Consider the following 26,274-nt stretch of genomic DNA (forward strand, 5'->3'; position numbering starts at 1 on the left):
AACATAACACAGGTGAGTTCTTTTTTGTATATAGCCACTGTGGGACTAGAAAAACTTTTATTTGGAAAACTGTGACAGCAGTTGTTCAGTGTCAAGGTAAAATAGTCCTCAATGTTGCTTTAAGTGTAATTGTTGTCTTGCTTTTGCCAGGGGTAGTAGGACAACACATTATGGATTCTCAATTCCATTAAAAATTGATGAGTTGTCGACATGCAATATTAAATAAGAGAGTTTAAAGGCAAAGCTTCTTCAATAAACCAGTTTAATTATATGGGATGAAACATGCATAATTAACAAATTGGCTTTTGAGGCTCTTGATCGTTCACTTAAGGACATCATAAGGTTTTACTAACTCCAATTCTGAAGAGAGACCATTTGGAGGCAAATGTGTTGTTGAAGGAGGAGACTTTCACCAAATATTACCAGATATTCCAAAAGCAACTAGGGAGGATATTGTTTCTACAACAATCAATTCATCAAAGTTATGGTTTCACTGTAAGGTACTTAAATTGACTAAAAACACGAGACTGCAGATAGCAATGTCGGCAAAACATCAATTCATGAAAGATTTCGCAGATTGGATAATCAAAGTCAGTGATTGACAAGTTGGCATAGATACTGATGGTATTGCTCAAGTAGAAATCCCAGAAGATCTTTTTATTTTGGATTCAACCAAACCTCTTGCTGGTATTGTTTAGTTCACTTATTCAAATTTGCTATAGAACATGAAGGACTTCAAGTTCTCTGACGAAAGAGCCAATCCAACTCTTGAAGTAGTTGAGATGGTGAATGAATTTACTTTTCTCAAGTCCCCGATGAAGAGAAAGAATATTTGATTTTGAATCATATTACATAGCAGACGAAGATGTTGGGATTGAACCTGATTGGTTCACTATAGAGTTTTTAAATGAAATTAAGTGTTAAGAATTTCCTAATCATAAAATCACTCTGAAAAAATGAGTTACTATTATGCTTCTAGGGAATATAGACCAATCTTCTGGCTTATGCAATGGAACGAGACTAATTGTTGAAGAACTAAGAAATAACATCATTGGTGCAACTGTCGTTACAGGAAATTATATTGGTCATGAAGCTTACATTCCTCAAATGAATATGATTACATAAGATCCTGGCATTCCTTTGAGATTTGAAAGAAGGCAATTTCTAATTAGTCTATGTTTTGCCATGACCATTAACAAGAGTCAGGGCCAATCTCTTTCTTATGTTGGACTATTCTTATCGAAGCCTATTTTTACTTATGGACAACTATATGTTGCTGTTTTTAGAGTAAAATATAAGAATAGTTTGAAGATTTTAATTTTAGATGAAAATAAAAATTCATGTAAAAAAACTAACAATGTTGTTTACCAAGAAGTGTATCAAAAGATTTGAACTTCATTACATGAGCATTTAGTCTTCTATTTAAATTTAGTAACATTTATTACATTCATATATTCTTAAAAATGTATTTCAAATTTTATTTTTAATGTATTTTACAATCTTTAGCGTATAATATTCATATCAAAATGTAATAAAAACCATTCAAATCCTAGTGATGATATAAGACAATGCAACCTGATTACCTAAAGTAACACGTAGTCTCATAACTTTCAGTGAATGACATTATGACAATACCATGTGTGCATTTTTTTTAAAAATAGGAAAAGTTTAAAACCTCCATGTGCTATTGCTTTGAATTACTTATATTATATCTCTATATTTTTTTAAGGGTTCGCTTTTTCTACAGTCAATGTAGATAATTTATCTACATTGAGCCTAAAACGATGTTGTTTTAAGGCGAAAATCAAGGTATTTTTGTGATTGTAATTTACTTCAGGATTATATTAATCTTTTTCATTATAATTTTTTAATTTTTAACTCAAAATGATGTCTTTTTGAGAGCAAATGTAGATAACTTATTTACATTAGCTATAGAAACATTAAAGCCTTTTTTTAATCACTTAATCCCCTTTAACTTTTTCCATCCACCCCCATCTTTAACACTATTAGAAACTTGACTAACTATGCCTATTTTTTTTTTTGGTAAACTAAATATGCTTACTTTACTTTTCTTAAAAGAAGAAAATAAAGGGATAAAAAAGACCAAACATTATCAAAACTTAGAATACTTAATATAAGACTAAAAGAAAAAAAGAAAGATCAAATGTGTCCAAGTAAAAAAAATAAATAGAATAAGGACAGAAAAAATAGAAGAAAAAATAAGAACAAAAATATTAAAAATCACAACAGTGATAGGAAAAACTAAAATGAAAAAAAAACAGTCTAAATGAAAAAATATACTTAATATAAAAAATAGAAGAAAAATTACGATAAAATATAAAATACAAAATAGAACAAAAAGGAATCACAAATATGATTTTTCAATGTATTTGATTTTTTTTTGTCCTTGATCTATTTTATTATTTTTTATTTAGATATGTTTAGTCTTTTTCTATTTTTATATTTTTTTCACTTTTCGATGTATTTTATTCTGATTTTTTTTTTTAACCTTGTGCCACCCTATTTACTAAATACTTCCATAAAAATAATTTAAAAGAGAGAGAGAATAAACTAGAGATATAAAAAAGACCAAACATATCTAAATAAAAAGAATAAAATAGATCAAGGATATACTTTCTTTATATTTATATTTATTTTTAATTTTTTCTTCTATTTTTTTGTATTCAATGTGTTTTTTCATTTAGACTATTTTTAGTTTTTTTGGTCATTGTTGTAATTTTTAACTTATTTGGTCTTATTTTTTGTCCTTATTCTATATTTTTTATGAAAAAAGTATTTCTCCAGTCACTGGAGATAAAGTTATCTCTAGGAAGCTCAAAACGACGTCATTTTTGGGTTATAAGATTAAAAAATTATAATGATAAAGACTAATATAACCCTGCAAATATCTTAGAATTACAAAAATACCTTGATTTTCGCCCCAAAACGATGTCGTTTTGAGCTCACCGGAGATAACGTATCTCCATTGACCGGAGAATTCCTTTACCCATTTTTTATTTAGATACATTTGATCTTTTATTTTAGTCTTTTATTACGTATTATAAGTTTTCATACTATTTGATCTTATTTTTTTATCACTTTATTTTTTTCTTCTAAGAAAGATAAAGTAGGTATATTTAATCAAATTTTTAACAGTGTTGAGGAGAGGTGTAGAAGAAAAAAATTACAAGGAATCAAGTGACTAAAATAAAATATAAAGGTATAAATGATTCATAATAATAGCGCATGAGGTTTTAAAAAAATTTCCATTTAAAATATGAAGGTGTTAAGACATTGAATATCAAGCCAAAATCTTTAATCTAACGTTGTGATTTTATTTAGGGTTTATTGGTTCTTAGTAAGAGATAAATTTATCTTTTAAACATATATAAAAATGGGATAGGTTATTCTACCTACTCTCATTTTGTCTACCCCTTTCATCACCGTTCGATTACAATCTAATCCAACGGTCTATAATTGCGAAATAAAATAAACTCTTTTTTCCCTTTCTCTCTCCTCACTCCCTCCCACACCCTTTCTCTTTCCTCCCATTTCTCTCTCCCTCTGCAATCCGGCCACATCCTTCTATGAATCAATTGCAACAAATTGAACCAAAAAAAATGCTTTATTTGTAATGAAACAAAAAAATTGCAACAAATCGAATTGCAACCCATCCTCTATGATCCGGCCACATCTTTCTATGAATCAATTTCTCTTCTTCACGTCCTTTTGGCTATCATTCTTCACGGAATTCATACAAATTCGATGAAAGAACCAAATATGAAGTAAGATATTTTTATAATTTGGCTTAAAATAAGACATTATTACCGATTTACCGTCAATACTTAAAGTCTCTGTGCTGCTAATCAGACACTCGAGTATTTCATTTCGGGAGCGAAAAGTCGCAGAGGAAGAGATAAAGGTTTATTTTATAAAATTTGGCTTAAATTAAAACAATCTTATTACCGATTACTCCACTAGATTCAAGTAAAAAAAAAAACAAATTGGGGCTTTCATACTCCAATCCCATTTGTTCACTCTTTGCAGGTACTGTTGTGGGTTTTTCATTTCTTGAGAGAGAAGTCGCAGACGAAGAGAGAAAGGGAATGAGAGAAAAATGGTGTGGGAGGAAGTGAAAAAAATCTTAATAAAATAAATAAGACATAATTTTTTTTTTTAAAAAAGTTTATCCGAACGGATCTTTTTCTTTATTTTTATCTTAATTTAAGATATGATACATATTTTTTAAGTTTAACAATTGTATAATCAACTTTAAAATGTATATATCAATAGTAGTAAAATTAAGACATTCTCTAAACACAATCAAACTCCGAAATTTACATCGCAAGTCCAAATTGAATCGAAAGTCCAGATTCATTCCCACTTATTTCTTTTCCTTTTTTCCACTTGTAATTGGCAATTTGATACTAAAAGAATCCAAAGTGTAACGACCTATATGATAATTACATCAGAATCGATTTCAATATATTGACTCGAATTTGACAAGGCCCAGCAGGCACTATAACTTTAGTAGCGATTAGGGGAGAGCATTGATGGACAAAATGATTGTGGTGCAGAAGTAACACTTTTGTGGTTTTTCCGTTTTTGTAACAAAATAAAAATTATGCAAAAGGTGTTAGTTGCAACAAGTGAAAAAAAAAAGGAAGACAGTAAATGTAAAGACTAGAACATGAATTCACTCAAACTAAAACTAGAATTGTAACTTCTTATATATGAATTGAAACCAACCAAAGTTTTATTCTATGGTGAGACTGGTTCCACCATCCTAATATTCCAATCCCAATCACACAAATTAACATAAACTCAAAAGATTGGACCAGCTGCGAGAATATCTTCTGTAAGAGTGTTGTCCTTGCCAATCTTGTAGTTGGTGAAGGTTTCGAAATTCTTCTTGAACAATCCAGCCAACTTCAACAGTGTCTCCTCGTAGGCATTTTTGTCTGACCACTGCAATCCATAAAAAACTTTTAATGTTAAAATACTTAGGCAAAGGATAGAGCACTGGGATATAATATTTTTAGAGAAATATAATATAAAATTATTAATTTTTCAACTCAAAAACTTAAACGTGTTAAAGTGAAAGCTACGTTAATGACTTTATATTATATTTCTCTAACTAATGTAGAGAGCTCTGGGATATAACTGACCGTGTTCACAGGATCTAGAATTTCTGAAGGAACTCCCTCCACTTCCGTGGGGATTTCTAGCCCAAAAATCTCAGTCTTAGTGTAATCTGCATTCAGGAGACTTCCAGAGTGAATAGCATCAATTATTTTTCTCGTATATTGTAGTTTAATACGGCTCCCATAACCATAGCTGCAGTTTGACACAGGCACGAAAAGTCAGCTTTACATTTAGGGTCAAAAAGAAACTTTTTATTTCAATGACATCAACTACAACCATACCTGCCAGCAGACCAACCAGTGTTAACAAGCCATCCAGTAGCACCATGTTTCTGCATCTTTTCAGCAAGCATTGCTGCATACTTTGTAGGGTGTAGCATAATAAATGCTGCACCAAAACAAGCTGAAAAAGTTGCCTGTGGCTCCTTTATACCATCCTCTGTACCAGCCACCTACGGTTATTATTAAGAAAAAAAAATATTGGTGAGAATTATAGAAGAAGGAACATTGGTAAATAGTAAGGTAGCAGTTAAGTTAGTTGCTGTGATGTATTACCAAAGCAGTGTATCCGCTGATGAAATGATACATGGTCTGCGCCAGGTTTAGCTTACTCACAGGAGGGAGCACACCAAATGCGTCACATGCCAAAAGTATGACATTCTTTGGGTGAGGGCCAACACATGGTAACTTTGCATTTGGAATGTACTCTATAGGATAAGCTGCACGAGTATTTTCTGCAATAAAAATTATCACATATAATTGTTAGCAGGGATCCCTTGTAATGGATGATTACAAACTACATTTATATGAAGCCCGCCATAAATCCCCATCAATTTTAGTCAACTTTCTTTATTAAAGACTAAATAATATTCAAATTCAATTAAATAGTCAGCATCCTGAATTTTGGCAAGCAGAAGTTTGACTTGCTAATCTGTCAAAATGCTTTTGTCTTTATTCAATTCCATCCTTATCCCTTGCTGTATATAAAGGGAGGTTTACTTTTAAGAATTGACCATTATCAATAATAGATTAGTTGCAAGTTGTTTCTTATCAAGAACATCATGCAAGCACATATTTAAGCCAATTGTTCAATAGTACAGCATAGTCCTCTTGCTGTCACTTATCAAGCAAATAATTTAATTGAAACCATCCAAATCATTACTGAATCAAAATCTTGGTCAACCTCTAAACAAAAGAACATAATCCAAATTCATCTTAAAAAATAAGTATTTACCTGTAACCGATTTGTCAGTGTAATCAACCTCTCGAGTATGCTCATCAAACACCACATTTTCCAAGACTGATAAAGAATAAAAATAAATAAATCAAAATGCACTTCTTATTAGGGGAGATCAAAATACATTAAAAATAGTCTGAGATTAATACCTGTACCAAACCTGATCGCATTCCAGATATCAGGCTCTTTCTCCCGTGAGAGATCAATGCATTTGGCATAGCAACCACCTTCAATGTTAGAGACACCATTCTCACTCCAACAATGTTCATCATCTCCAATTAAATACCTATTGTGATCGGTAGAAAGAGTGGTCTTTCCAGTACCTAAATCAAATAATAATAAAAAAGAAAACCAAAAAAGATCTATTAGGGTCATAGGAAAATGAAGACACAAGCCATAACTAATTTCCACGAGAAAAGCATTTATATAGTTTATAACAAGCAGTGGAGTATGGCCACACATAGGGAGAGTAAGAAGGGAAATAGGAACATATCATAGGGCAGGAGTTTGGAGTCAGATTATTCTGATGGAGGATTTTCGATCCGCTGATATTATACCTGAGAGTCCAAAGAAGAGTGCAACATCCCCATCTTTTCCCATGTTGCATCCAGAGTGTAAGGAGAGGATTTGACGCATAAGCATGAGAAAATGCATAAGACTGAAAAGACCTTTCTTCATTTCCCCGGCGTACTGAGTGCCGAGAATGACCATTTCCTTCCTAGCAAGATTAAGATCTACGCTAGTGGAGGATGTCATGTAGTGAGTATAACGATTACACGGGAACTGTCCAGCATTGTAAATAGTGAAGTCCGGAGTACCAAAATTCTCCAGCTCTTTAGGAGTGGGTCGGATACACCTGTCAGTCACCCAGTTATCCACTTGTACACTAAACTAAACTAACAGGGGAAACCTTTTCCATCCTTATCCCCTTGATATGTTATATGCTATGTTATGAACAATAAATATGTAAATTAAGGCTGTCAACGATAGGGCACTTATCTGGAGGGGTCTTATACCTCTTTGTCTGAAAGGAAGAAGAGAGAAACTACATACTAGTGTTGGCAATGGTAAATTTTACTTTAGTTTTTCACTTACATGTTGTGCATGAACAAGGAATGATAAGCCCTGGCAGAGACAATCCGGACTTTGATTCTGTTCTCTGGGTCCCAATTCAAGAATTGGTCATTCACGAAGACCTGCAAATCACAAACATTATTATTATTATTTAGAACTCTACCAAATGGAATTGCCATCCAGATAATACCAGATATGATATTCAAATAGAATATTTGTTATTTAAGCGAAAAAGTATTGATTAAAAACAGTTATCCATCACTCAGGGAACATATTTGACATCAGGGCTTATCTAGATAGTGATTAACTTTGATTCTTTGTTTAAATAGCATCGCAAACATCATTCAAATGACCATCAGAGACATTGAAAGTAACAAATGGAGTCTAGGACATGTCAAAGAATGCATTATTCTGTCATTGTAGATAAGGGTGACCATAGATTTGGTTTGATCTAATGACTGAGCTAATTTGAAAAAATATAATTGAGTTTGGTAATTAAGTTGATTTTTGGTCAACCCAAACCAAATCAATCTCAGTCAATGCCGATATCAGATTTAATTTTTTTAATCCGATGAAACCCAAACCAATCTAATTAAGATAAATATTTTTAAAATTTATTCAGTTCAATGTAGAAGATTGGAGTGCTTCGCGGGGGCTGATAGTATTACAGCTATGAATGAACAGCTGGATGCTTATCTAACGGAGCTAATAAATTCATCAGATACATAAGAGGACAGGCCACAGCACACCACAGCCATTGGTGCTCTATCCTATACAAGTAAAAGCATGTATCCTTCCTTATTCCTTCATGAATCCTGAGGCTGAGTAATCATTTTCTGACCCAAATGGAATGGACGCATATCTTCTATTTCTTAACAACATGAAAAAGACATATCCACATCCATAATAAATATAAAACGCGACCCAATTCCAAGCAGAAGGCGCACGACTACAGTGTCGTGTCACGTAAGGGATCAGGTGAGTTAAACTTTTTCCTCGCACGCCCACTTGGACCAAAAGCCAACATAGGCACCATCCCCACGTCACTATCTTAAATAGCCAAAAGATGAGATAACACCATCCTCTTTTATTATCAATATCATAGACCATTCGATATAATATTAAAATTATTACCAACTTTTTTAATAATAAAATAAGAAATGATAGAATGAAAGAAGAGAGAAATGACCTTGTCCAAAGAGTTCAAGTAATCGACGGCTCTTTCTCTGTTCACCATGAAGGTCTGCTCGTCCATCTCAATGTTAGGGGAACCCCTGCAAAGTACAATATTGTGACATCAAATAGAAATAAAGGCAAAGAAAATTGAAAATGAAGCAAGAGACAGATACATATGCAGCATATATTATTATGGAAAAACAAATTTGTCTTTTTTGAACAACATAACTTGTATCATTTTACTCTTACAAAAAATAAGATCTACATTTTTTTTTGTCCAATATCTTTCTATCACGTTCTCTCCCTTAAAATAAGATAGCTTTACGTACTTTCAAATAACACTATTTCCCCTATTATTATACATCATAATAATAATATGGTGAGAGACTTGCTAGTTAGCTAGTTGAATATAGTACTCACTTTCCCCACCAAAGCTCGTTATCGGTAACATCATCCTTGACGACGCGCTTGTCCTTGGGAGAGCGACCCGTCTTCGCCCCAGAAAGCGTTGCCATTGCCCCTGTGGAAGTGATGAACGATCCTTTCTCATACTTGATCGCTTGTTCATAAAGTTCTGCACCAATTCCAAATCCCACAAAAAACAAAATTACAAAATATCACATCAATAATCTTAATATATTAGTAATATGGTTTTTTTAATTAAAAAAGATATTCACGTCCTTCACATCATTGAATATCGCAATCAATTCAATTAAAGGATCCAGTAAAAATAAATGAAAATGGTATCAGTGGGAATAATTAATCGTTGAATACAAATCGACAACACACATTTTTCTTCTGGTACAAATGCCTTTACTGTGTTCAATTAATTCAGATTATACAAAAAATTTATTTTAAACATAATCAAATAAATCATAATATTTTACATGATTAAAAAAATTAATTCTTTAAATAATTATGACTTTGATCAAAAGCAACACACGATTAAATAAAAATAGTAAATAATAACAATTCAATTTGTAATAAAACATTATGCTTGACTAATTCAAATGCATCAGGATTAGGGTGATGTTTTGAACTAATTTTCGTACACCAGTTGTACAACATGATGCAATAGCTATCACTATCAGTGTCAAGAATTCAATTCATAAATTGAAATGAAAAACACGACAAAGTCCGATATAGCATGGGAAGGAGACTAATAAGACCATAAAGATCAATAAAACAAATAACATCATCATCAGAAAAAATAAATAAAGTATATATGAATGCTTAGAAAGGTGAATACCAGCAGGCGAAAGATTGTAGAGAACATGGGTAAATTTCAAAGCACTGTCACTAACAGCAACGGTGGGAGGGGCATGCTGGTGCGTATCGTGAGCAACACTGTGAGTTTCCAACTTCTTAGCTGGGTCTCCCCTTACCACCTTGGGTCCAGTCTCTCTGGTCAGTGACGCCAGGGATGCGCTGTTTCAATAAGCAAGTGTGATTCAGAATTTAATATGTAAGTCAAAATAAAGAAAAAGAAATTGAAGATCAAACTAAAGCAAAGGGCAAAAAAATTTATTTATTGCAATTTAATTAAATAATTACGTATTTATTGTCATGTGACGCCTCACTGGGGCGTCTCTCACGAGGTGGTGACACGTGTCATTTGTTTTTGCCAAAAAAAGATTTAATTTAATCATAAAACTTCTAAAGGCCATAACTTTTGACTCGAGTATCCAGTAAATCCGGTAATTTTTTTTTGATTCCACATAACTTTTCGAGATCTACGCAATGATATCTCATTTGATATATTTTATTTCTCACAAACACAATTTTAATTTGCAAGAATGGTATTATAAAAGCGGTTAAATCCAGAAGCCTCTGAGTTATGGGTTTGTGATTTAATATAAAAAAATAAATAAAAATTTTGATTTGTGATTTAAATTCAAAATAAAAAAAATTATTATTAATAAAGAAAACAAAATAAAGATTTGATTTGTGATTTAAACTAAAAAATCAATTTGAAAAATCTGTAGAAATAAAGAAAATAATTAAATAAATATTATAAATTTCTAAGGAAGAAGGATATTATTTTTAAAATTGATGATTAATGCTATAAGCTTCTGGGTTATTATTCGTGGTCTGAAATTAATGATGGCTATGAATGTTTTTCAAAAATAAAATTACCTAAATTAGGCGTGATTTCCTCTTGATTGAAACCCAATTTAGACGTGGTTGGTGATGTGTTAGGTTTTGACAAGTGTTGACACGTGTCACATTTTTAAACTCAGAAGCCTCTGAGTTCTGCGTTTGCGATTTAATGCAAAAAAGAAATCAAGATTTGATGTGTGATTTAAATTAAAAAATAATTTTTTTATTTTTATTATAAAAAAATTTGGTTTGTGATTTAAATTAAAAGTAACAATTATTATTAATAAGGAAAACAAAATAAAGATTTGATTTGTGATTTAAACTCAAAAATCAATTTAAAAAATCTGTGTTAATAAAGGAAATAATTAAATAAATATTCTAAATATCTAAGGAAGAAGGATTACCTGATTTAAATTTAAATTATGTTGGTGAAAAATAAAATATATCAAATGAGATGTCATTGCGTAGATCTCGAAAAAGTTATGTGGAATCAAAAAAAGAACTACCTGATTTGGATACTCGAGTCAAAAGTCAGGGCCTTTAGAAGTTTTATGATTAAATTAAATTTTTTTTTTTGAAAAAACAAATAACACGTGTCACCACCTCATAAGAGAGGTCCCATTTGGACGTCTTCCCCTCATGAGAGTCACCCCAGTGGGGCGTCACATGTGACGCCCAAAAGGAGCGTCACAATGTGCAATAAATGCATAAATATTTTTCAAACTGTGATATTTACTTAATTATTTAATTAAATTACAATAAATAAATTTTTTTTCCCTAAAACGAAGGGCAAATTGTTCTATGTATAATTCAAAATGCTTGTATAGGCAAACGTGTCGTTCTCTGATTGCACCCCAGCTAACAAAATCCATCAATGATATCATCAAACTCATTAGCACCGTTTGATCCATTACACGTAAATCTACAAAATATATCGGGTCCCACAATCGTTTTCTAGTTAAAATTAAAATTTGAGTAAATATTTTTTTTGTCCTCAACAAATTTCACGATGCCCGCTTTAGTCCCTAACAAATAAAAAGGCCCGTCGTTGTCCTTAAAAAATTCAAAATGAACCTATTTTAGTCCTTTTAGGGACTGGTATGGTTCTTTTTTGAATTTGCGATGGACCACAATTTCAACTAAATGGGTCCATTTTGAATTTCTTATGGACCATGATGGGCGTTTTTATTTGCTAGGGACTAAAACGGATATCGTGAAATTTGCTGAGGACCAAAAAGAGTATTTACTTTTAAAATTTTACATACAATAGAATCCAAAGAGATAAAAAATCCTAAAACATAAAATTATAACATAAAAAATCATAAAAAATATTTAAAATATTAATGAAATCATTTTAATAAAAAATCATAAAAATATAAAATTATAATTCTAAATCAAGATTTTAATTATCATAATTGTGACCTGTACGCTGTATGCATTGAGTAATTGTTTTCCACATTAATTTAAGTATTATTCATTAAATTTAACCTTTAAATATTGGGAAAGACAGGTATAGTACAGACACCAATTTACTAGTTCTTATCTTACTATTTCTTTTTAAATGTATCCTCTTATATTTCGTTTATTATAATATGCTCAAAGAATTATATACAAAGATAAATTGATAATTATAATTTTATAATTATTTATATTACTATTTTTTTTCTTATTACCATTAAATTATTCTTATATAATTATAATTATAACACGTGATCATGTCATATTACATAATATATAAGGATTCATATCAATTTTTTTTATTTTTTGCCATGACCGTTATTTACCAGTTATTCTCTTTGTCTATGAATAGAGAGAGTATACAATTCTTAAAACATTAATAAAAGCGACAAAAATAAATATACCTGATGGACTGTAGTTGCAGCTTCTGGCGCTCTAGTTCAGAGAGAATGGCAAAGGGAGTTTGAATCCCTTTGACAGGGGTGGTGGGTGCGGACTTCTTTTTCTGTCGAAAGTGAAGCTCATCAAGGGTTTGAGCATTCAGCGTCGTAACACTAATCTCATCATGCTTTTTCGGCGTATGAATCTCTGGCAGTACGTTCGTTACGTTGCCATTTCCGTTCTCGAATCTAACGCTGCCACCATTACCATTCCCTTCCATCTTCTTCACTCTGCCAAAAACGAATTAATGAATAATATATAAATTATGTGTGTCATATCATAAATACGTTAGCTTAATCATCATCATCCAAACAAGAGCCTTGTTTGACACTTGCACTGTTGAGGATCAAAGTAACCGCTATGATCATTAGTAATCAATAACTAGGTGTCCATCAGCAAACGACAGTAGACTACAAAACATTAAAAGAGAACGAACCAGAGATTTTAAACTCGCTGCTGCGGGAATGAGGAAAGGTAGAATATAACAAAGGCTAATGAGAAACAAAGGAAGTTGTGGAGAGATGAGCAAGGGAAGTGCAACGTATGTGTTGCGTTTGTGAGGATTACGGGAGAAAGACAAGTTCCTTGGTGATGGGAAAATTTTAAGACTGGGTTGCCCCTTTTATAGGAAGGATTCGGGAAAAGCATCATTTTAGGACTTTTGGATAAAATAATTGTCCAATTAAAACTGACTCGATAAGGTTTTCTTTTTAAAAAATTAATGTAGTTAAATATGTCATTGATACTGACTTGACTAGTCCCATCTGACAGGACTCATGCCATGTCAGCCCTACGTAAGTAGTCCCGTTATGATCAATGTTGTTAAAATCGAGATCTTAAATAAAATCGAAAAGGAATTAAAAAAATCATAAAACGTAAAAACCTAATGTAAAAAAAATCGTTAAAAATCATAAAAACATAAAACCGTTTGGAATATTAGTAAAATCGTTTTGATAAAATCGTAAAAACGTAAAATCGTAGTGATAAATCGAGATTTTAACAACAATGCCATTATCGTAAAACTTCGGAAGACCGTAATTTTGATTCGGTATCCAAACCAGATGATTTTTTTTTATTTCACATAACTTTTCGAGATCTACTCAATGACATCTTATTTGACATATTTTATCTTTCACAAATATAGTTTGAATTTGTAATAATGGTAACACAATTACAAGATCATTTAAATCCAGAAGATCCTGATTTCTTTCCGAACCAACACCATGAGTTGCCGCGTGTCATCTTTTGTATTTAAACGCTTTTGTGATTGTGGTACTATTGTTACAAATTTGAACTATGTTTGTGGGAGATAAAATATGTTAAATGAGATGTCATTACGTAGATGTCGAAAAGTTATATGAAATAAAAAAAAATCTGATTTGGATACCCGAGTCAAAAGTTATGGTCTTCCGAAATTTTACGGTAATGAGAGACTTCCTACGTGATGCTGACATGACACGAGTCCCATCAATATCATTGACTGGGTTAATCCCGTCACTAGGGGTGAAACTGGGTCGGGCCGGCCTACAGAGGCCTACGGCTCGGCCTACATCAGGCTAGACTTGACTTAGTATATTTTGTATAATAGGTCGGGCTCGGGCCTTAAAAAAAGCCTGTTTAATAAAAAGGCTGTAGGCCCACTTTCAAAAGGTCGGGCCTATAAGCCTACAGGCGGGCCTATATTGTACTATTTATCTTAAATAAAATAAAATAAAATAGAGTAAGTATGCCTTGAAGAAAAAAAAATATAAATTTAATCAATTGCAATTATTTATAACTTAATTATATTTGATTATATTTTAACAGAAATCTTACTTTATTCTTATATAGGAGGAACCAACATCTCAACATGTTAGATTGTGTATATGAATATATTAAAAGATTTTTGGGAGAGGTTATATTTACTACAAGCATCATGATGTGTTTGTTGGATTCATGTAGTTATTTTAATTTACATAATATGGATTTGTTTGTTGGATCTGATGAAATATATGTTATTTAGTTTGAGCATTTTGCTTTTGAAAATGACTTAAATGCATATTGTATTAGTTTTGTTATGATTCATGATTCTGTTTGTTGAAATTATGATTTTTTGTGTAGCAACAAAATTTGAATACTTTGTAAAGTTGATTAATGGTTCTGTTTGGAAGTTAAAAATTAACAGGCTAACGGGCCAAGCCGGGCCATTTATTTTTTTTATAAATGGGCCAAACCAGGCTAACAGTACTTAGACTCATACTAGGCTTAGGCCGGGCCGAATTGAAATTTTTTGACGTAGGCTTGGGCTTTTCGGGGCAAAGCTCGGCCCAGCCCAGCCCACTTTCACCACTACCCGTCACTATCAGTTACGTGTTTGGTTTGAAAAATTTATCCAATCAATTTTAATTGGACAATTATTTTGCTCAAAAATCCTAAAATAATGCTTTAGGCGGAAGGATTCATTTGCCACCATTTGTTAACTGAAGTTAAATATATAACCATGATACACGATCAGCATGATTAAATCCTATCCCTTGTCATCAGCGATCATGCTGGGAAAAGAGAAAATTTTCCAAATCTCTTTATTAGGGGAATCAGAGTGACCTTAATCAATGAATAGATATCCTTTAAAATTCGGATTTAAATACGTGTTTTTACAATTTTATGATTTTTTTAAGGGTTTGCTTTTTCTGCAATTATTGCAGATAAGTTATCTGCAGTAAACCAATATAATATCGTTTTCAGACGAAAATTATGGTATTTTTGTAATTTTAATTTATTTCAGGGTTATAATAGTCTTTATATTTATAATTTTTTAAGATTTCAATACCAAAACGACGTCGTTTTGGAAATAAATGCAAATAATTTATCTGCATTAACTGCAGAAACATTTTCCCCTTTTTTTAATCACAATGATTTCATCAAAATTCTAAATGTTTTTTTTATGTTTTATGATTTTTTTAACATTAAGATTTTATATTTTATGATTTTTTTTATATTAAAATTTTATATTTTATGATTTTTTATCCTCCTTCTGATGTTAAGTAAAATCTCGATTTTAACTAGCATAGTGCACCTATCCAACTTACCATACACTCATTCCCTCCTTGTGTTGTCATGTAAACTTTTTTAATTTTAATTTCACCTGAAATACGAAAAAAACTTTAGTACGTCAAACTAAGTTCAATGCGATGATAATGTATTTATCCTAGGATACAGTTTGTTATCTTACTTATTTGTACGGATTCACCCACGTATCATAAAATAAATGAATTACCTTGCACTGAATTTCAAGTTTTATTCCTAAAATACAACTTCTTATTCTTCTTTTTTTCTTTTAAAATCCAAAATATTAATTTTTTTTATACTTGAACATTAGAAAGAAAATATTAAATTTTGCATTTAATATATTGTATTTTAAAATTACATATTTTATTGAAATATTTGAATTTCAACATTACTTTAAAAACACTCTATAACACCCCAAATTTCTAATAATTTATAAAACATTCTTACATTAAAGAAAGGGAAAAAGGTGTGTCATCTTAAATGACACACCTTATATTCTTTCACTCTCACAAAGAGGTGGGACCGATATCTTTAAAAAAAGTTTCCCCACTCTCTCTTATGATTTATCTCTATCTCTCACTTAAAATGACACAACTTTGTGACCTTTAAAATGATACACACTTTTCCCTTAAAGAAATTGCCAAAATTCACGTTTTATTTAAGGGTTCGCTTTTTTTTTTTTGCAGTTACTGCAGATAAGTTATCATGGTATTTTTATAATTTTAATTTATTTCAAGGTTATAATAATCTTTATATTTATAATTTTTTAAGATTTTAATACCAAAACGACGTCGTTTTGAGAAAAAATGCAAATAATTTATCTGCAGTAACTGCATAAATATTTTTCATTTTATTTAATTACGATAATAGAAATATTGCGGAAGCTAATCTAAAACTAATTTAGGGAAATGTTATCGCTGCACCTGTACAGGGACAAGTGTAACGCTAACTCTATTACATTCATAAATATTAAAATAAAATTAGAGACTATATCTTATACATAAAATTTAGGACTAATAAGAAATTCTCTGAGTCATTATCCTCATTGCCTAATGCGAGCCCCATCCTTTGCAACCCACTTCACTGAAACTCTGCTCTCTCGAAAGATCATTGCAGCATAAATAAACAAAAATACAAACAAACAGCAAAGCTGATAATCTTAATCAAAAACAAATATATAACTCAATATAAAAGATGCATGTAATCAAATAACAATTTGACTCAAATAATAATTAAATATTCATATCAAATAATAATACTAAATGAGCTGCTCAAGGACATCATAGTATTCCAGAGTATCATAATTCAAACATTTATCTTCATAAATTTTCGAATTTATTTAAGGGATATAATGATTCAAATATTCCACATTTATCGTAGTAAAACCCAAATCATCATAACTTTCCAATTTATTTAAGGATATAACAATTCAAATCTTTAACATTTATCATAGTAAAGCACAAATCCGATTATCATCGTAACTTTCCAAATAATTCAAATATTCCACATTTATAATAGTAAAACCCCAATTCAATCATCATATCAATTATCCATTACACATAATACAGTCATCATATCAATTATTCAATTATTTCAGGGTATCAAAATCATATTTTCCACAATCATTTCAGTAAGATTCATATTGCACTTATATTGCACATAATCAATTTTTCATCATTTTATCAAAGGCAAAATCCGTTATCAAAGCATTAAGATTATTCCCAAAATAATTAATCCTATTATTTTGTAAACCCAATAAAGTTCACAATAATATTCATATATAATTAACCTATAGTTAATATCACTTGATTCCATATAATTAACCTATAAAGTTCCTAAAAAAAATATCAATATCACATATAGCAAATTAAATTTGAAACCACCTAAAACATCCTAAGGATATTGATTCAACAAATTATATATAATTCATTGTTATGGTCTAATTATTTATAAACCATATCATATAATTAGATTATAATTATTAATATTTTCAAACAGATTATTAAATATTAATTTATTATTAATTATATAATTCAATTAAAAATACTCTATAATATTACAACGATTAATTACATATAACTACAATAATAATAATTAATAAGGATGACATATTATACAAATTTTTTATAAATTAATCAAAATAAATGTTTTAAATATATAAGTTAATCAATATAAATCAATCAAGATAATACAAAGGTTCATCATATGCTCAAAGTTAATTACCTTACAACCATAATTAATTAAGATAAATAAATATCATCATGTTCACATATTCAGTTGATTAATCTTTATTAAATTAAATAATTATAAAATTTTGTAAGTTGAGAATATAGTTGCGTGACAAGAAGCTGGTGGAATGAGGAAGGGCAATCACCCTTTTCAAATCTAGACAAGTTTTATTTTTAGTTTCTCTTTTCCTTGAAAATAGAAATTTAGTCAAACATAAGTTTATAAAAATTCAATAAGAGTTTTTTTATAATAAACAAAAATAAATAAATTTTGTTATATACTTATATGACTTATTATGGGCTGTTATATGTATTAAATATAAATTATATTACATATATTAAAAATATTATTTAATATCAAAACGTGTCCTAATGTGTCAAAATATGACATTTTTTAAAATTAACGTGTCGTGTCATGACTCGTAGGATTTCGATCATTTCACGTGGAAAAGTGACCATGTGGTCATGTTGGCCATGTTATTTGATCACTTATCTCATCATCAATGAGTGGTTGTGATCAAATAACATGACCACATGACCACTTTTACACATGAGAGAATTCAAATCCTGTCCCATATCAAGTGTCGGTGCAACATAGAACATATCTACACTACAACTGCTTTTTGTATACAGCATCTAAATGTAAAATATCTTTAATTTTTGAAGCAAAAAATCTTACAAAATAAAATAAAATTTCTTTAATTTCTCTTAATATAAATTTAATTTGTCACAGCTCCAATAATGAATTTTATTTTATTTAATAAAATAAAATTACCTTTACCTTATTACATTGCTATGTTTTGTTCACCGAGAAAGTGGGACAGAACGAGTGATTTCAATCGCAAGTCGAAGTTGAATGGAAAGTCCATATTCATTCCCACTTATTTCTTTTCATTTTTTTCACTTGTAATTGGCAATTTGATACTAAAAGAATCCAAAGTTCAACGACCCATATGATAATTACATCAGAATCGATTTCAATATATTGACTCGAATTTGACAAGGCCCAGCAAGCACTATAACTCTAGTAGCGATTAGGGGAGAGCATTGATGGACAAAATGATTGTGGTGCAGAAGTAACACTTTTGTGGTTTTTCCGTTTTTGTAACAAAATAGAAATTATGCTAAAGGTGTTATTTGCAACAAGTGAAAAATAAAAAAATGTAAAGACAGTAAATGTAAAGACTAGAACATGAATTCACTCAAACTAAAACTAGAAATGTAACTTTTTATATATGGATTGAACCCAACCAAAGTTTTATTCTATGGTGAGACTGGTTCCACCATCCTAATATTCCAATCCCAATCACACAAATTAACATAGCCTCAAAAGATTGGACCAGCTGCGAGAATATCTTCTGTAAGAGTGTTGTCCTTGCCAATCTTGTAGTTGGTGAAGGTTTCGAAATTCTTCTTGAACAATCCAGCCAACTTCAACAGTGTCTCCTCGTAGGCATTTTGGTCTGACCACTGCAATCCATAAAAACTTTAATGTTAAAATACTAAGGCAAAGAACAGAGCTCGGGATATAATATTTTTAGAGAAATATAATATAAAATTATTAGTTTTTAAACTTAAAAACTTAAGGTGTTAAAAGTGAAAGCTACATTAATGACTTGATATTATATTTCTCTAACTTATGTAGAGACTCTGGTATACAACTAACCGTGTTCACAGGATCCAGAATTTCTGAAGGGACTCCCTCCACTTCTGTGGGGATTTCTAGCCCAAAAATCTCAGTCTTAGTGTACTCTGCATTCAGGAGGCTTCCAGAGTGAATGGCATCAATTATTTTTCTCGTATATTGTAGTTTAATACGACTCCCATAACCATAGCTGCAGTTTGACACAGGAAAGAAAAGTCAGGTTTACTATTTAGGTTCAAAAAGAAACTTTTTATTTCAATGACATCAACTACCGCCATACCTGCCAGCAGACCAACCAGTGTTAACAAGCCATCCAGTAGCACCATGTTCCTGCATCTTTTCAGCAAGCATTGCCGCATACTTTGTAGGGTGTAGCATAATAAATGCTGCACCAAAACAAGCTGAAAAAGTTGCCTGTGGCTCCTTTATACCATCCTCTGTACCAGCCACCTACAGTTATTATAAATAAATGAAAAAAATATGGTGAGAATTATAGAAGAAGGAACATTGGTAAATAGTAAGGTAGCAGTTAAGTTAGTTGCTGTGATGTATTACCAAAGCAGTGTATCCGCTGATGAAATGATACATGGTCTGCGCCAGGTTTAACTTACTCACGGGTGGGAGCACACCAAATGCGTCACATGCCAAAAGTATGACATTTTTTGGGTGAGGGCCAACACATGGTAACTTTGCATTTGGAATGTACTCTATAGGATAAGCTGCACGAGTATTTTCTGCAATAAAAATTATCACATATAATTGTCAGCAAGGATCCCTTGTAATGGATGATTACAAGCCATATTTATATGAAGTCCGCCATAAATCCCCATCAATTTTAGTCAACTTTCTTGATTAAAGACTAAACAATATTCAAATTCAATTAAATAGTCAGCAGCCTGAATTTTAGCAAGTAGAAGTTTGACTTGCTAATCTGTCAAAATGCTTTTGTCTTTATTCAATTCCATCCTTATCCCTTGCTGTATATAAAGGGAGGTTTACTTTTAAGAATTGACCATTATCAATAATAGATTAGTTGCAAGTTGTTTCTTATCAAGAACATCATGCAAGCACATATTTAAGTCAATTGTTCAATAGTACAGCATAGTCCTCTTGTTGTCACTTATCAAGCAAATAATTTAATTGAAACCATGCAAGTCATTACTGAATCAAATCTTGGTCAACCTCTAAACAAAAGAATATAATCCAAATTCATCTTAAAAAACTATTATTATTATTTTTTTGAAAACATCTTAAAAAATAATTATTTACCTGTAACTGATTTGTCAGTGTAATCAACCTCTCGAGTATGCTCATCAAACACCACGTTTTCCAAGACTGACAAAGAATAAAATTAAATAAATCAAAAAGCACTTCTTATTAGGGGGAGATCAAAATACATTAAAAATAGTCTGAGATTAATACCTGTACCAAATCTGATAGCATTCCAGATATCAGGTTCTTTCTCTCGTGAGAGATCAATGCATTTGGCATAGCAACCACCTTCAATGTTAGAGACACAATTCTCACTCCAACAGTGTTCATCATCTCCAATTAAATACCTATTGTGGTCTGTAGAAAGAGTGGTCTTTCCGGTACCTAAAACAAATAATAATAAAAAAGAAAACCAAAAAAGATCCATTAGGATTATAGGAAAATGAAGACACAAGCCATAACTAATTTCCACGGGTAAAGCATATATATAGTTTATAACAAGCAGTTGAGTATGGCCACACATAGGGAGAGTAAGAAGGGAATTAGGAACATATCGTAGGGCAGGTGTTTGGAGCCAGATTATTCCGATGGAGGATTTTGATCCGCTGATACTATACCTGAGAGTCCAAAGAAGAGTGCAACATCCCCATCTTTTCCCATGTTGCATCCAGAGTGTAAGGAGAGGATTTGACGCATAGGCATGAGATAATGCATAACACTGAAAAGACCTTTCTTCATTTCCCCGGCGTACTGAGTGCCGAGGATGACCATTTCCCTCCTAGCAAGATTAAGATCTACGCTAGTGGAGGATGTCATGTAGTGAGTATAACGATTACATGGGAACTGTCCAGCATTGTAAATAGTGAAGTCCGGAGTACCAAAATTCTCCAGCTCTTCAGGAGTGGGTCGGATACACCTGTCACCCACCTAGTTATCCACTTGTACACTAAACTAAACTAACAGGGGGAACCTTTTCCTCCAATGAGCAGGGATATGTATGTTATATGTTATGTTATGAACAATATATGTATATATATGTAAATTAAGGCTGTCAACGATAGGGCACTTATCTGGCGGGGTCTTATACCTTTTTGTCTTGAAGGAAGAAGAGAGAAACTACGTACTACTGTTGGCAATGGTAAATTATACTCGAGTTTTTCACTTACATGTTGTGCATGAACAAGGAATGGTAAGCTCTGGCAGAGACAATCCGGACTTTGATTCTGTTCTCTGGGTCCCAATTCAAGAATTGGTCATTCACGAAAACCTGCAAAACACAAAACATTGTTAATATTATTATTTAGAACTCTACGAAATTGAATTGCCATCCAGATATGATATTCAAATAAAATATTTTTAGTCAAGCAAAATAAAAATAAAAATTATTGATTAAAAACAGTGATCCATCAATCAGGGAACATATTCGACATCAGGGCTTATCCAGATAACGATTAACTGTGAAGACAATTGCAAAGAATTTCTTTTATTCTTTGTTGAAGTGGCATGGCAAACATGATTCAAATGAACATCGGATAGAAACATTGAATGTAACAAATGGAGTCTAGGATATTTCAAAGAGTGCATTATTCTGTCATTGTAGATAAGGGTGACCATAGATTTGGTTTGATATAATGACTGACCAATTTTACCCGTGGTAATTTGCAAAAATATAAATTGAGTTTGGTAATTAAGTTGATTTTTGGTCAACCCAAACCAAATCAATTTCAGTCAATGCGGATATCAGATTTTAATTTTTTTAATCCGATCAAACCCAATCCAATCTAACTAAAGATAAATATTTTTTAAAATTTATTCAGTCCAATGTAGAAGATTGGAGTGCTTCCTGGGGGCTGAGAGTATTACAGCTATGAATGAACAGCTGGATGCTTATCTAACGGAGCTAATCAATTCATCAGATACATAACAGGACAGGCCATAGCACACCACAGCCATTGGTGCTCTATCCTATACAAGTAAAAGCATATATCCTTATTCCTTCATGAATCCTGAGGCTGAGTAATCATTTTCTGACCCAAATGGAATGGACGCATATCTTCTATTTCTTAACATCATGAAAAAGACATATCCACATCCATAATAAATATAAAACGCGATCCAATTCCAAGCAAACGACACACGACGACAGTGTCGTGTCACGTAAGGGATCAGGTGAGGTAAACTTTTTCCTCGCACGCCCACTTGGACAAAAAGCCAACATAGGCACCATCCACACGTCACTATCTTAAATAGCCAAAAGATGAGATACACCATCCTCTTTTATTATCAATATCATAGACCATTCGATATAATATTAAAAATTATTACCAACTTTTTTTATAATAAAATAATAAATGATAGAATGAAAGAAGAGAGAAATGACCTTGTCCAAAGAGTTCAAGTAATCGACGGCTCTTTCTCTGTTCACCATGAAAGTCTGCTCGTCCATCTCGATGTTAGGGGAACCCCTGCAAAGTACAATATTGTGACATCAAATAGAAATAAAGACAAAGAAAATTGAAAATAAAGCAAGAGACAGGGACATAAGCAGCATATATTATTAGGGGTTTGTTTTTTTTTTTTTTTTGAGAAAACAATCCATTTCTACATACACTATGAAAAGATGTGCTATTTTTTGTTTTTTTAAATAGATGGATCCCATATTTATTGTATTTATAACATGATATTAGAATTCTCATGTAACAACAGATTCCTTTTTTCCATATTATTATACATAATAATAATAATAATCTGGTGAGAGACTTGCTAGTTAGTTAGTTGAACATGGTACTCACTTTCCCCACCAAAGCTCATTCTCAGTAACATCGTCCTTGACGACGCGCTTGTCCCTGGGAGAGCGACCCGTCTTCGCCCCAGAAAGCGTTGCCATTGCCCCTGTGGAAGTGATGAACGATCCTTTCTCATACTTGATCGCTTGTTCATAAAGTTCTGTACCAATTCCAAATCCCACAAAAAAGCAAAATTATATAATATCACATCAATAATCGTAATATATTAGTTATATGGTTTTTTTAATTAAAAAAGATATTCACGTTCTTCACATGAGAAGTGGGTTAATTTCGTAGGAGATTAATGACAAATTTGTCGGCCACAAAAATCATTGAGCATCGTAATCAATTAAAGTAAAATAAAGGATCCAGTAAAAAGTTAGTTGAATACAAATCGACCACACACATTTTACATTTTTCTTCAGGTACATATGCCTTTAATGTTATTTATGTGCTACTGGAGGATGGAAGAAAAAAAAGAAAAGAAAAATTCAAAGTGTACTTTTGTAATAGGAGGACCACTGTGAACTTAGAGCACCTTATATTTTTTCCTTTACTATGTTCAATTAATTCAGACTGTATAAATAATTTATTTTTAGAATCAAATAAATTTTATCTTTTCATTATTAAAAAATTAATTTCTTAATTAATTATGACTTTGATGAAAAGCAACACACAAAAATTCAATTTATAATAAAACATTATGCTTGACAAATTCAAATGCATCAAGAGAGGGGGTGACGTTTGGAACTAATTTTCGTACACTAGATGTACAAAATGATGCAATAGCTATCAGTGTCAAGAATTCAATTCATAAATTGAAATGAAAAACACGACAAAGTCCGATATAGCATGGGAAGGAGACTAATAAGACCATAAGATCAATAAAACAAATAACATCATCATCAGAAAAAAAGAAATAAAGTATATATGAATGCTTAGAAAGGTGAATACCAGCAGGTGAAAGATTGTAGAGGACATGGGTAAATTTCAAAGCACTATCACTAACAGCAATGGTGGGAGGGGCATGATGGTGCGTAACGTGAGCAACCCTCTGAGTTTCCAACTTCTTAGCTGGGTCTCCCCTTACCACCTTGGGTCCAGTCTCCCTCGTCAGTGACGCCAGGGATGCACTGTTTCAAGAAGCAAGGGTGATTCAGAATTTTGCACCAAATTATAAAGTAATTTAGAATTTAATGTAAATAAACAAAAAAAAGAAAGATCAAACTAAAGCCAAGGGCAAATTGGTCTATTGTTTAACTATAATTCAAAATGCTTGTATATGCAAAAGTGTCGTTCTCTGATTGGACCCCAGCCAACAAAGTCCATCAACGATATCATCAAACCCATTAGCACCGTGTGATCCATCACACGTAAATCTACTAAATATACCGGGGCCCACCACCCTTTTACCTCTCATGTCGTGCCTGTATGAATGAATTGACTAATTGTTTTCCACATTAATTTAAGTATTATTCATTATTCTTGGGAAAGACACGTATGGACACCAATTTACCAGTTCTTATATTATTATTATTTTAAATAGATTCTCTCAAATGTATTTTATTATAATATGATTATTTGAGTTATTATAAGTATACAAAAGTGAATAATAGTATAATTTTATAATTATTTATTTTAATAATAATATAATTCTATTAATTTTTTTTTGTAAACATAATCATATTATGTTAAATAAGACATGAGAGATGATCTATTTTTTTTTTTTTTTTTGCCAGACCATTTACCAGTTCTTTTCTTCCTCTCTCTATGAATAGAGAGAGTATAAAATTCTTAAAACATTTATAAAAGCGACAAAAATAAATATACCTGATGGACTGTAGTTGCAGATTCTGGCGCTCATGTTCAGAGAGGGTGGCAAAGGGAGTCTGAATCCCTTTGACGGGGGTGGTGGGTGCGGACTTCTTCTTCTGTAGCGAGTGAAGCTCGTCAAGGGTTTGAGCCTTCACCGTTGGAACACTGTCGTCGTGGCAAATCTCATCATGCTTTTTCGGCGTATGAATCTCTGGCAGTCCGTTCGTTACGTTGCCATTTCCGTTATCGAATCTAACGCTGCCATTACCATTCGCTTCCATCTTCTTCACTCTGCCAAAAATGAATTAATGAATAATATATAAATTATGTGTGTCATATCATAAATTATAAATACGTTAGCTTTATGATCATCCAAACAAGAGCCTTGTTTAAGGCTTGCACAGTTGAAGATCAAAGTAACAGCTATAATCATAGTAATTAATAACCACGTCAGATGTCCATCAGCGAAGAAAGAAATTATTAAACTACAAAACCTTAAAAGAGAGAACGAACCAGAGATTTGAAACTTTCTGTTGCAGGAATGAGGAAAGCTAGAATATAAGAAAGGCTAACGAGAAACAAAGTAACTGGTCGGATAAATGAACAAGGGAAGTGCAACGTATGTGTTGCGCTTTTGACGATTATGAGAGAAAGACGAATTCGTTGGTGATGGGAAAATATTAAGGCTGAAGTGTCCCTTTTATAGAAAGGATTCATTGCCACGATTTGTTAACTGGAGTTAAATATTTAACCAGGGTACACATCAGCATGGTTAAATCCTATCCCTTGTCCTCAGCGGTCTTGCTGGGAAAAGAGAAAATTTCCAAATCTCATTATTCGGGGATTCAGAGTCAGGTATAAAGACCTTAATAAATGAATAGAAATCACTCATTCCCTCCTCATCTTGGCA

The 26,274-nt window shown here is 31.7% G+C and overlaps 2 protein-coding genes across 2 annotated transcripts; both read right to left on the reverse strand.

Moving 5' to 3' along the window:
- Window positions 1–4,659: 4,659 nt before the first annotated feature.
- LOC133283958 (phosphoenolpyruvate carboxykinase (ATP) 1-like) lies at window positions 4,660–12,850 on the reverse strand. Its single transcript, XM_061480894.1, has 12 exons — window positions 12,594–12,850; window positions 9,881–10,059; window positions 9,052–9,205; window positions 8,645–8,729; window positions 7,477–7,577; window positions 6,939–7,237; window positions 6,531–6,704; window positions 6,379–6,444; window positions 5,700–5,878; window positions 5,427–5,596; window positions 5,169–5,337; window positions 4,660–4,968 (listed from the first exon to the last, which is right to left on the reverse strand). The coding sequence occupies exons 1-12, from the start codon at window positions 12,848–12,850 to the stop codon at window positions 4,825–4,827; spliced, it is 1,977 nt and encodes a 658-aa protein (XP_061336878.1). The 3' UTR covers window positions 4,660–4,824.
- A 6,264-nt stretch (window positions 12,851–19,114) lies between these two features.
- Window positions 19,115–26,020, reverse strand: LOC133283943 (phosphoenolpyruvate carboxykinase (ATP) 1-like). The gene is made up of 13 exons (XM_061480876.1): window positions 25,878–26,020; window positions 25,380–25,655; window positions 24,504–24,682; window positions 23,556–23,709; window positions 23,144–23,228; window positions 21,930–22,030; window positions 21,381–21,679; window positions 20,974–21,147; window positions 20,821–20,886; window positions 20,107–20,285; window positions 19,832–20,001; window positions 19,573–19,741; window positions 19,115–19,376 (listed from the first exon to the last, which is right to left on the reverse strand). The coding sequence occupies exons 2-13, from the start codon at window positions 25,643–25,645 to the stop codon at window positions 19,233–19,235; spliced, it is 1,986 nt and encodes a 661-aa protein (XP_061336860.1). The 5' UTR covers window positions 25,646–25,655; window positions 25,878–26,020; the 3' UTR covers window positions 19,115–19,232.
- Window positions 26,021–26,274: the final 254 nt, after the last annotated feature.

Source organism: Gastrolobium bilobum, unplaced genomic scaffold (genome assembly GCF_033153095.1).
Source record: "Gastrolobium bilobum isolate Gb01-03AN ecotype WA unplaced genomic scaffold, APGP_CSIRO_Gbil_v1 utg1266, whole genome shotgun sequence".
NCBI lineage: Eukaryota > Viridiplantae > Streptophyta > Magnoliopsida > Fabales > Fabaceae > Gastrolobium > Gastrolobium bilobum.

Excerpts from the sequence above, each read along its gene's own strand:
- LOC133283943 (XM_061480876.1), bottom strand. The coding sequence starts at position 25,645 with ATGGAAGCGAATGGTAATGGCAGCGTTAGATTCGATAACGGAAATGGC. Across the intron at positions 21,148-21,380 it reads ACTCTTCTTTGGACTCTCAG|GTACCGGAAAGACCACTCTT; the intron begins GTATAGTATCAG and ends TATTTGTTTTAG. Across the intron at positions 20,002-20,106 it reads TCAGCGGATACACTGCTTTG|GTGGCTGGTACAGAGGATGG; the intron begins GTAATACATCAC and ends TAATAACTGTAG.
- LOC133283958 (XM_061480894.1), bottom strand. The coding sequence starts at position 12,850 with ATGGAAGGGAATGGTAATGGTGGCAGCGTTAGATTCGAGAACGGAAAT. Across the intron at positions 7,578-8,644 it reads ACTTGAACTCTTTGGACAAG|GTCTTCGTGAATGACCAATT; the intron begins GTCATTTCTCTC and ends TGTGATTTGCAG. Across the intron at positions 5,879-6,378 it reads CACTGACAAATCGGTTACAG|AAAATACTCGTGCAGCTTAT; the intron begins GTAAATACTTAT and ends TTTTTATTGCAG.